This window comes from Hoplias malabaricus, chromosome X2, assembly GCF_029633855.1.
Source record: "Hoplias malabaricus isolate fHopMal1 chromosome X2, fHopMal1.hap1, whole genome shotgun sequence".
Lineage (NCBI taxonomy): Eukaryota > Metazoa > Chordata > Actinopteri > Characiformes > Erythrinidae > Hoplias > Hoplias malabaricus.
In genome coordinates, this window is record NC_089819.1 from 17,437,958 (window position 1) to 17,449,525 (window position 11,568).

An 11,568-nucleotide genomic window follows, 5' to 3' on the forward strand; every position below is an offset into this window, starting at 1 on the left:
GTAAAACATGGTCAGAAGGAGGACAGACTTTGTTTGCAGTGGAACGTTTGGGAACAGAGAAATCAGCCAGCTGCTCTACAGGTGGAACAGTTTGTCCTGCTCTGCCTAAACATCCCCAGGCCTCTGCTCTTAAAAAAATCCCAGATCCAGAATGTAATCAGCTGAATTTATCCAAAGTACATGCAACCAGTCTCCCATTTTCCTCAGAACTGTTTAAACTTTTTTTTTGTCTATAGCCTCTGGGAGATTCATTAATCTTCAACATACTACAAACCCTCAACTCTATAAATAGCATATTTCATTACAAAGCTAAATCTCTCATTATGAAAAAAAAAACAAAAGATTGCTTTACTTTAGGAGACCTGGGAATAATTAAATGATTTAACTGTGGCCATTTTTTATTCTCTCAGATCATCTCTCATACCCTCAAGTCCAGAGAGGAAGGATTTTTTTAATGAACTTTGTTGAAACTGCTGAAAAGAATGGTATGTTCAATATGAATGGAAAATTCAGTCACATTTTCCTTTGGTACTATAATGAACTTTAAAGTGTAATGCACTGAGGACAGGGTTGGGGGTGTAATTACTGCATCATTTAAAATGTATGTTTAATATGCCCAGAAAGATGAAAAGAAATTCTGATTTCAGGTTCTTATAAGCCTCTTTATGAGGTGTTTTGTCTGTGTCATCACTCCAAATAAACACGCAGTTCAGCTCCTACAAATACATAAATATGGAACTAAAGTTTTTATTTGTGTAATTACACACACTTGTATGGCTACTAAGATTATAAAGTGGCCAGAAGCTCATCTGAAATCTTCGTTATTAAGAGTTGATTCATTGCAGGTTACAAACTGAGAAGGAGAAAAGAATGTTTATTTACACGGAGGAGAAAGTAGAAAACGCACAGACAGTATTGCTGTCATCTTCATCATTTCCACTGGGCTGTGTTTTAGGGTGTGACAACCCATCAGTAACAGCAGTAATAGCTTCCATGTGCTAACCTTACAGCAGGCTCTTTGTTAGCTGCTATTACTGCAGGATTAAAGGGGGGAAATCAATGGAAACAACAGCCATGCATAGATGTGTCTAATCAAATAACAGCGACGGACCAAACTGGGATAACAGACTGTTACCATGTGAGGAAAAAGTTTGTGGATTGGACTAAAGACCTGGCTGAACTAAATCCTTGGGGACTTTTGAGACTACTCCCTTGACAAATTGTTGCTATCTTCAAAAGAAGCAACCAATCAGAACTACCCAAGCAAGCATGTGGGTATTGCTTATTCTGTGCAATCACTCAGCATTTGTTTCAAAAACTACACTGGTTCTTTCCATCTCCAAACAACACATTTCAGACATTGATTACAAACATAGCTTTATTATTTATGCATTTCATCATTTGATATTTTTCTTCTTCTATATAGGTACTGAAAATGAGAATTTACATCTTTAGAGATATCATGATAACAAACAACATGTCAAGAAAGTAGTACAAAGCAATGTTCAACATTAACCCATTGCAATATGACACCTGGATAAACAAATAAAAAAGGCAAACAACACAATCAAAGCAATCAAAAAGAATCTGGTGCCTGTGTATGGCTATATATTAAGGGTCTGTGTCAGAAAATAAACTAATTTCCACAAGAAACGGCACTGCACTTTGCCACTGAGAATTCAAGGCATGCTTATAAGGTCTGAACTCTAAATATTCAAGATTATTCATATTGGACCTGAACAGAACTATAATAAATTAAACATGGAGAAATAAAAAGGCAGCAACATTATCTTACGGAAAAGTACAGAAGTGCTTCAATAAGGCAAGAGTGGGGAAAAAAAAGAAAACCCATGAGTAAAAAAAAAAATGAACCAACCATACATTTTGATAATCCTGATAAATACGAGGCACACAGAAAACATGAAAAGCTTATGTCTGACTCAAACTAGTCCTTCTTAAAACTTAGAACTGACCAGTGTTAGACTACTAATATTAGTGTTGCTCAATTATTCAAGCTGTGTTTAATATGGGTTTGCATTTTAAATCTGGACACTGTAAAACTCGTTCATGTTTAGTAGACTTCAGGATCATGTGTCCAGCCATTCAAATATAGGAGTGTAACAGTTATCATGAAAAGTTGAAGATGTTTGTTCATATCTCATACTTTGAATGAAAAAGGCTCCACCTCATAAAAATACATATCTAGCTGTTTCTAAGATAGGACACAAACAGCTCACTCATGTGTTTGTCGGTCAGTATTATAAAATATAACTTCACTATCGCTGGCATAGAAATGATAAGGAATAATTCCGTTTTTTTTTTTCAACCTGATCTCTTTCTGCTGAATAAAAGAACACTGTGTAGAAATAAACAGGCAGAGGCTAAAATGTCTTCCGTACTTGCAGGGTAATTACTGCACATCTTAACGAACAAATATATTTGATTGTCCACTTACATCAGCTGCAGTCAGTCAGCTGAGACATGTTTGGAGGTATCTATAGTTTGCAACTGGAGCAACAGGCCTAACGTTGTTAACAAAACCAAGAAGCCAATAGTCACACTGTCTCATACTGTGTCCAAAACCATGTGAACTAGTCTGTGCCAATTCACTGAAGATCTGAATTTCTAGTGTCTACTAGCAACAGTTATTTTGTAGTTTCAGTGCTTAACTGAAGAGGCACTAAACATGTGTTGTTAATTGAGAAAATCTGATTGTAGCTGGATGCTATAGGTGGGTCAGATGGAGATCAGGTTGAAAAACAAATGAGTTTTCTTTTGAAGTTAATGGCTGCAAGACAAACAGCATAAGGACATATAGATACAGGTATATAAGTACATAGTTACAGGACTGTTACCTCAAATTGGTAAGTTGCATTGTGGCACAATATATATATATATATATATATATATATATATATATATATATATATATATATATATATATATATATATATATAGATATGTTATTTTAGACAGAATAATATTCTTTTTTATAAATACAAAACAACCAAGTGTTGAGCATGCTGATTGGAAGCTTTGAAACTTGCATCAGATTGTAGAGAATACCCAAGCCTTCTTCGTACAAATGCTTCTCTACTGATCTGAGCTGTTCCCTAGTGTGACGGTGTTTGAACAACATATTCCAGTTGTTAAATGCTAACTCCAGTCATTGCCGTTATATATAGTGTCCTCAGCCCTTTATGACACATTAGGTGTCTTCATTTTGTCCCTTTCAAGACACAGCACTAAAGCAGACAATGCAAATTTAGTTTCCATTTTGAACGCCATGAAACGGGCTGAAAGTATAAATACATTAAAGCTAAATGGGCGTAGTGCTGCTGCTGAATTCTTGCCCATTTAAAAAGGCTGCTTAGAGACCAAGCATCAGATATAAACAGAAATAAATAGGCAAAGGTTTATACCAGTTTTTGGAAGGGGTCTGTTGTTAGGCAGGGGTTGAGTTCCTCTCAGTGGACAGAGATGAAGGTTTGGGTTCGGGTCTGTGAGGTCTGCTGGGTCTGTGCTGGGGGCTACTGCGAAGGTTATCGTCCATCTGTCAGAATAACACACACAAGTCAGCTACAGGAACTAAGTTTATGGCACTGAGCACATACCGTTTAATGTAATGTGTACAAATGGAGCATTATATTAAAGTCACAATTTAATCATAATCTAATTTCTCTTTTATCCTAATCATTTTTGGGGGGTCATGAGATTTTCATCATTTCTCACAATTATGTATAAAAATACATTTAAATAAATAATAATAAAAAAAAAAAAAACTTAAATATTCAGTGCTGCCTGTAGCTGTGCATTGTACTTTTTCTTAATTTACAGACTGAATGTAGATATATATTTATGTATTTAGTTATGTAAAACTATGGGTAAAATATAATCTACTGTTACTTCTTTACCATAGTTTTTGAAAACTTCAGACACAGAACGAGATTCGGTTAAAGTGTTCATTTGATTTTTAGTCAAAGTGTCACTTTAATTTAAAGTCATTACGTTTCCCAACAGCATAGTACTATTACTACTACTACTACTACTACTACTATGTTATAAATGACCAGAATGAAAATATAAGCAGATCTGAGAAGGACCTTTTCAATAAGGTTGGACTCTTTGTTAACAAGCTGCGTCAGTTTCTGGAGGTTTGCATCAACTGCGTCCTGGCTAGTGGGAGAAGAGCCTGACGAGAGAATCAGAATAGGACAGCATGCCCAAAGTTGACAAGAGAAACAGGAAGAAATGTTAGTTTCTGAGAAGAAATGTTAGTTCGGATAATTCCACCAGAGGCACAGAGATTTAATCAAAATAACCCAGTGGTCCAAGACAAAGCACTTTGATTAGACTACTGTATGATTCTAACATCTGCCGCAGCAAACACTTCTCTGCGTTAAAGGAAACTGAACAGTCATGATTTATTAATAGCAGATGAGGGCTTTTGGATTGTTTTTATTAGAAATATTGAAGGAATGAGAAAATGGTGAAGACAGATCAAGAGCAAGTGATGCCTTCCACCACTCACAGAATAAACCACTGTGAATTATGGAACAGGTGTTCGTGTACATAAACATTTCAGCAGCTGGTTATGTTGGTCTTTTTAAGAGTAATCAATCGTCGTACCAGAGCTGGCCTCATTAAAATAGTTTCTGAGGATGGTGCTGCAGAACTGGCAGAGGTTATGAAGTTGTTTCAAGTGCTGTTGGAGTTGACCGCTAGGCAGGCTGGCTTTATGAAGTGGAGCTAGATAGCCAAAGACAAAGGCATCCAAACTTGTGGGCCTATAATAAACAAAATACATAGTGTTTTATACTTACATACATATAAATAATAACATGTCACACACACATACATACATACATACATACATACATACATACATACATATATATATATATATACATATATATATATATATATATATATATATATATATATATATATATATGTATGTACACACACACACACTCTTCAATAATAAATATTTCACAGTATTTAAATTCATTTTTTTCAATAAGTGCCAAGATACTCGTTTTCAAAACTACTCTACTACTCTAAACTACTACTATTGGAAATAGTGATACCACTCCCCTGTATGTCACATACATAAATCTATCATAAAACCCAACTTTAACCTACATAAACACCTATATAACAAATAAAAATTAGCTAATGTGATAACAGTGGCAGTAAGTCATCTCACAATAAGATTACAAATACAAACAAAAATTAATCCACTCGTATGATGCCACACCTAAAAATCTTACTCCCATGATACAGTACTAAAATCTTGCTCATATTACAAAACAAAAAGTGTATGCGAGTTTAATTGACATAGTGAGGATACTTACAGTTCTAAAGCAGAGCTGTTAATGAATGGAAATATCCAATGATGGCTAAACTTACACGTTGCCAAAGAAGAAGTGTGAGGTCCCCAGTCTGTGAGAGAGCAAGTTCAGACACTCTTTGGCTTCATTGTAGATCTGTAAAAACAATTTCAGCACTGCATTACTGACAATCAAAGATTATTAACTATAATAATAAACTCCTGACTCCTGGACGTGTGTCAGAAGGAGGCTTATGACCACATTAATGAGTGACCCTTCAGAAACACTAGCAGGTTTCTATTCTATTATTGAAGCTGGCTTTGGTTGCGCTGATCTTAGTGGCTTGTGTCCTCTAAGAGGTAAACTCTTTTCCATCTGCTTCTTTGAGACCGCAGACAGTGCTCAGACAGCCCAAGAGACTGTTTAAATCAGCTGCTGGAACAAAGCACTGTAGATTAAATCCAGTGTCACATATTACATAGAGCACATTCATGAGATAATTGGCTTACATTCTGAATTTATTATGAGTGACCCACATAAGTTAACTACACCATAGGAAATGTGACTTTTAATGCCCAGAACAGTGAAATATTTTTTTTATAATATTGTCATTTTCATGGAGAGATAAAGCATGTAGACATGTTGCGAGAAGTATTTCAATATTTGTATTTCAAATAAAATAAATGATGGTTTGTGAGTGTTCGAGTACCTTTCCTTCTACTTCAGTGATGGAGTGTAGGGGAGCCTCTGCTTTGGTCAGGAGGATCCTGGACAGGGCAAGACTGGCCTGGCGAGCTGGAACAAAGAAGTTGAGAGGGAACGGAGAGTGTGATGCGAACCATGGCCTCGTTAGGTTGGCATAGTTCTCTGCGTCCACCCAAAATGTGTGGAGCTGTAAACAAATATGGTCTTAAGTCTACAGATCACAGACAATACGGACGAGTAAATCTCTGAGACTGCACTGTGAAGACACCAACCAAAGCGGGCCGTAGTTTCTCCTCCAACAGCGCTATGTAGGCCATGGTGTCAGCCCCCTGCTTCGCCGACAGTTCATAGTCTGCATTGACTCTCTGGTGAATGGAGAAAGCTGAATGTTAACTTTGCAAAACAACTGCACCTGCAAGTGCTAAATCAGGTATCGCACTTTATACATTCAGTCTAATTTCACCAGGAAGTGGAGACTGGGCTTGATATCACCTCAAAACATTTTTTTCTAGTTCAGTCTTTTCAAACAGACTACATAAGGAAGAAGGGGTGGCAACCATCTATATGGCCATCTATATAAAGGCTGTATAAAGGTATTATAAGGTAGTATAAAGGTGGGAAGAGCGTTGAATAATTGTTTTCATTTTCAAAAATTAGGTGGATTGGCGACTCAAAAGTGTCCGTAGGTGTGAGTGTGTGTGTTGCCCTGTGAAGGACTAGCGCCCCCTCCAGGGTGTATTCCCGCCTTGCGTCCAATGATGCCAGGTAGGCTCTGGACCCACCGCGACCCTGAACTGGATAAGGGCTTACAGATAATGAATGAATGAATGAATGAAAACGTTCCTGTCTTTAGTTTTATTATTTATTTACTTATAACAAATTATACTTTCTTTTTCTCCTTTGTAATATGCAATCTCCACTTTTATTGTTTTATTTCCTCTGTTTTAAAAACTCTATATTCTTGAAAATAAACACAATAAGGAAAATATACTATTTAAAAAAAATGTAAATATAACAAATCAATATCAAACCCCTAGCATATTTCAAACAATGATTAAAAATGGATATCTTTCAAAGTGCAATATTTTAAATTGATACATACATTTTTTCTAAGGAAGTTGAGAATCTGTGTAGGTTCTGTCACTGAATTTCCCTCATAGTACAGCTGTGGAATGGACGCTGTGGAATTGAAGGACAGAAAACAATTCACACACTCAAATTATACAGCTGGAGAACTCCAGTTTATCATATAGCTTATGCCCCTACTACTGTGTGGCTAATGTACAGCTGGAATATAACACTATAAAGGCTGTGTTTACACTAATATATACATTATTAAAGACAAATACTTCAGCATTAGTTTCACTAAGAGAGAACAGCTGCTGGAGAGTGAATAATCCATGTGTAACTGAATTATTTACAATTCATTTTCCATTACCTGTAATAGTCCTCCACGTCCAGTCCACTGGCTTCACTGTAAGACTGGCACCAGCAAATTTTGCATATGTCTGTGTAGAAACATGGACAACTCTGATAAATACAGTGTAAAATGCAAAACAGACAACATTTAAGAGCCCATACCAAGGGATAAGTAACATTTCTTAACTCAATATAAACAATAGGATTTGATAAAGTATGTAAACACGGTTTCAATTTCATTTTGTGTTTATTTTGAATTTAAGGTTTTTATGAGGTCACACAAACCAATGCATTTAATTTGTATAAACAACATATTTATTCTTCAATTCATTCATTTACTTCAACCACTTCATCCTGTTCAGGGCTGTTGTGTAACCTGAGTCGACGGAACATAATTGGGGCACCAATCCATCACAAGGCATCACACACTCCCCGTCACTCACACATTCACACCTATGAAGAAGCAGCATCACCTTTATTAATCCCCTAAAAGAAATTGCTTCTCTGCATTTAACCAATCTGTTTCATCCAGTCATCCAGACTAGGAGGGACAAGACCAAACTTGTCAAGGCAGCAACCTGACGTGGGGTTTGAACCCAGGCCCTGTGACCCTTACCTGCAGCACCACTGCACCACCATACAACCAGCTCAAAGTAGTTTACCTTCACCTTTTCACATGGAAGTTGCTGTTTTTCAGCCAATCAGAACAGAGCTCTTTCACCTATATCAGCTTTAGAGCTGTGGTAATAAAAAAGAGCCTGCTTCATTTGCAGTGAAAAAGAGTTTGCAGATGGTTTATGAATAATAATTCATTATGACTGTTTAAGCCAGTGTTCTCAGCAGAAGTAATGTTCATGGACACACACACTATTTGGGTCATTCCTACAATTCGGTACCTTTTGCATCCCCAGTACTGATTAATGTATGTAACACGTAAAAATGTAAACAATATCATTTCTGTAAATCCTACTGAAATAATTAACACTTTTTTTCAAATGTTAAACATAATGCAGTCTAGCCCAAAATGTAACTTTGTAAATTTTACAGTTTTTATTTATTGGACACGAGGCGTTTTCCCATGTCCCTGGTGTTGTGCATTGTTTTTGTGATGGAAATATAAGGTATAATCATAAAAATCTTTAATCTTTTATTATCTGTAAGCGCTTATCCAGTTCAGAGTCACGGTGGGTCCAGAGCCTGGTTGGAATCATTGGGCGCAAGGTGGGAATACACCCTGGAGGGGGCGCCAGTCCTTCACAGGGCAACACACACACACCTACGGACACTTTTTGAGTCGCCAATCCACCTACCAACATGTGTTTTTGGACTATGGGAGTAAACCGGAGCACCTGGAGGAAACCCACGCAGACACGGGGAGAACACACCAACTCCTCACATACAGTCACCCGGAGCAGGAATCGAACCCACAACCTCCAGGCCCCTGGAGCTGTGTGACTGCGACACCGTGCCATCTTTCAGTCTTTTAATATTGTTTAAATGTTTTGATTAAGTCTTCTCTAAACTATGTTTTTCCTCAATACGTTTTAATTTATCAACGATTATAAAGGTTTTTCAGGGCGGCACTGTGGTGCAGCAGGTAGTGTCGCAGTCACACAGCTAAAGGGACCTGGAGGTTGTGGGTTCGATTCCCGCTCTGGGTGACTGTCTGTGAGGAGTTGGTGTGTTCTCCCTGTGTCCGCATGGGTTTCCTCTGGGTGTTTGTCTGTGAGGAGTGTGGTGTGTTCTCCCTGTGTCTGCGTGGGTTTCCTCCGGGTGACTGTCTGTGAGAAGTTGGTGTGTTCTCCCTGTGTCTGTGTGGGTTTCCTCCGGGTGACTGTCTGTGAGGAGTTTGGTGTGTTCTCCCTGTGTCTGCGTGGGTTTCCTCCGGGTGACTGTCTGTGAGAAGTTGGTGTGTTCTCCCTGTGTCTGTGTGGGTTTCCTCCGGGTGACTGTCTGAGACAAGTTGGTGTGTTCTCCTTGTGTCTGCATGGGTTTCCTCCGGGTGACTGTCTGTGAGGAGTTTGGTGTGTTCTCCCCGTGTCTGCGTGGGTTTCCTCCATGTGCTCCGGTTTCCTGCGTGTGCTCCGGTTTCCTCCCACAGTCCAAAAACACATGCTGGTAGGCGGATTGGCGACTCAAAAAGTGTCCGTAGGTGTGAGTGTGTGTTGCCCTGTGAAGGACTGGCGCCTCCTCCAGGGTGTATTCCTGCCTTGCGCCCAATGATTCCAGGTAGGCTCTGGACAGATAATGAATGAATGAAGGTTTTCACATGTAAAGTTACTGTGCACCCTTTTATGTCCAAGTACTGTCTCTTTAAATGAAGATTTTTTGCATACTGATATTTCATTATATCCAATCAATTTGACGCGGTCAACCACAGCATGTCCACCCTGTTAGGAGGAATATGAGTAAAGCAGTAAAATTTAATCATTTCAAAATAATCACATTAAAGGGCATACAATTCTTTGTCTAATTTAACCTTTTAGTTAGTCTGGTATTTCTCACACACTGGATAATGGCTAACTTTATGTCAGAATGTCCACCCTGTTATGGTCCACCCTGTAACCACTAAAGACCTAACAGGGTTGACATCATAGTGTTTATATGACCTGCATGTGTGTTTTATTATTCTATTTAGTGAGAATAATTATATAAATATTGATATTAAGTGTTCATCTCTGGACGTCACGGTGGTGGGCATGACCTAAATCCTGAAATGTCCAAGTGTCCGCAGCACAGCACATAATTATTAACCCAAAAGACGCATATTTAATGAGGAACAGGAATAACAATATACCAATGAATAAGAACCAGATGTATTTGTTTATATTGTCCAACTCTTCAGAGAAGTAATGAGGAGCTGACCTTGAGGAGGAAATGAAAAACAGAGATAATTTTACTGATAAAAATGCCAGGATAAAATTGTGAGGGACAGAAAAAAATCTGGTAGCCGAAGAATAATACCATAGTATATAACACTGAGTTAAATTAGCAGACAATAAAGTAAAAGAGCCCTGACTCCTGTGAGAGAAATCTGCCCTCCTCATAACTTACTGCGATATTTTAACGAGCTGAAATCCCCAGTGATTAAACTGCAAGGTACGGGGTTCAATATTAAAATCCAGATATGTTTATTTACCAGCACAATGAGAGATTCCGTGTGTACAGAGGGTAAATCCCAGTCTCCTCCCCAGCAGAGGAGCTCCATGGGTGCCGCCATGGCTGTTTGATAGAAACACCAGTGATTTGAAGAGTACGGCGCTGTATCTCTGTCGCTGTGGCTCCCTCACCGTAGCGCATATATTTACATCAGCCTTGTGTTGTTTTTATGACTGTTTCATGGCTCCAGATCAGGTAAATGCTTTCTCTGCACATGAGCTACATCACTCGCAGGTGACCAAGTTCTTCTCTTTTATTACAGCGAGAAAATACAAACCTGTACAGGGAAAGAGGACCACAGCACTGTTTAACAGCTATGTTCAAAGCTTATTTCAAAATAAAAGTCTCAGCAATTTAATAATCACATGTTTAATGACTTAAACAGAAATGGCCTCTTGTGGCCAAATTTTACAAAATGGCCACAAGAGCAGAATAAAATCCAAGCAGAGGTTATTTGGAATGTAAATTAACACGACTCTGTGGAAGTACATTCCTCCTGGATCCCCTTCAATATTCAAGAAACAGAAAAGGATCCCATCTCGCAAAGGCTTAAACTGTGCCCCCTAAATAGTGTATAAGGGGTTATGCTATTTTATTTGGTCCTCAGTGTAATATTATGTTGTATTATGCCATACATTACAGTGTTAACTATAAAATGAGAGCAGAGCCAACCAGGTCAATTCTTCCTTTCTGAAGACATACTAAAATAAAGATGTCTTAATTGCATGAGCAATTAGCTTTGTTCACCTACTGGGAATTTGGGTTTTAAAATTAAAAAAATTAGTTCACTTGTTGCCCACAACTCCAAGGTCTACTCTAACTTCACCTGTGCAAAAGAATTAAAGAAACAACCTGTATTTAAAGTTGATAAAGGCATTTTAAAATGAGTACATGAACAACTGTTAAATTTAAAATTAAGTCATTAACATCAATGCATGTGTAGTGTAGGTTT

The 11,568-nt window shown here is 37.9% G+C and overlaps 1 protein-coding gene across 5 annotated transcripts; it reads right to left on the reverse strand.

The window, feature by feature from the left end:
* Window positions 1-771: 771 nt before the first annotated feature.
* LOC136677034 (metaxin-3-like) lies at window positions 772-10,883 on the reverse strand. 5 transcript variants are annotated; one of them, XM_066654388.1, is made up of 10 exons: window positions 10,597-10,883; window positions 7,477-7,546; window positions 7,141-7,217; window positions 6,311-6,403; window positions 6,043-6,225; window positions 5,413-5,489; window positions 4,630-4,787; window positions 4,104-4,192; window positions 3,423-3,553; window positions 772-853 (listed from the first exon to the last, which is right to left on the reverse strand). In XM_066654388.1, the coding sequence occupies exons 1-9, from the start codon at window positions 10,675-10,677 to the stop codon at window positions 3,446-3,448; spliced, it is 936 nt and encodes a 311-aa protein (XP_066510485.1). In that variant the 5' UTR covers window positions 10,678-10,883; the 3' UTR covers window positions 772-853; window positions 3,423-3,445. The 5 variants fall into 5 exon arrangements, 4 of the variants coding, with proteins under 4 accessions (XP_066510485.1, XP_066510484.1, XP_066510483.1 ...); XM_066654387.1 differs by lacking the exon at window positions 772-853 and adding an exon at window positions 2,969-3,245; XM_066654386.1 differs by lacking the exon at window positions 772-853 and having other exon boundaries at window positions 2,969-3,553.
* Between the last annotated feature and the right edge of the window lie 685 nt (window positions 10,884-11,568).

Coding starts and splice junctions, on each gene's coding strand:
- LOC136677034 (XM_066654388.1), bottom strand. CDS start 10,677: ATGGCGGCACCCATGGAGCTCCTCTGCTGGGGAGGAGACTGGGATTTA. Junction 6,226..6,310: donor AGAAACTACGGCCCGCTTTG/GTTGGTGTCTTC, acceptor ATTTGTTTACAG/CTCCACACATTTTGGGTGGA. Junction 4,788..5,412: donor CACTTCTTCTTTGGCAACGT/GTAAGTTTAGCC, acceptor TGTTTATTATAG/GCCCACAAGTTTGGATGCCT.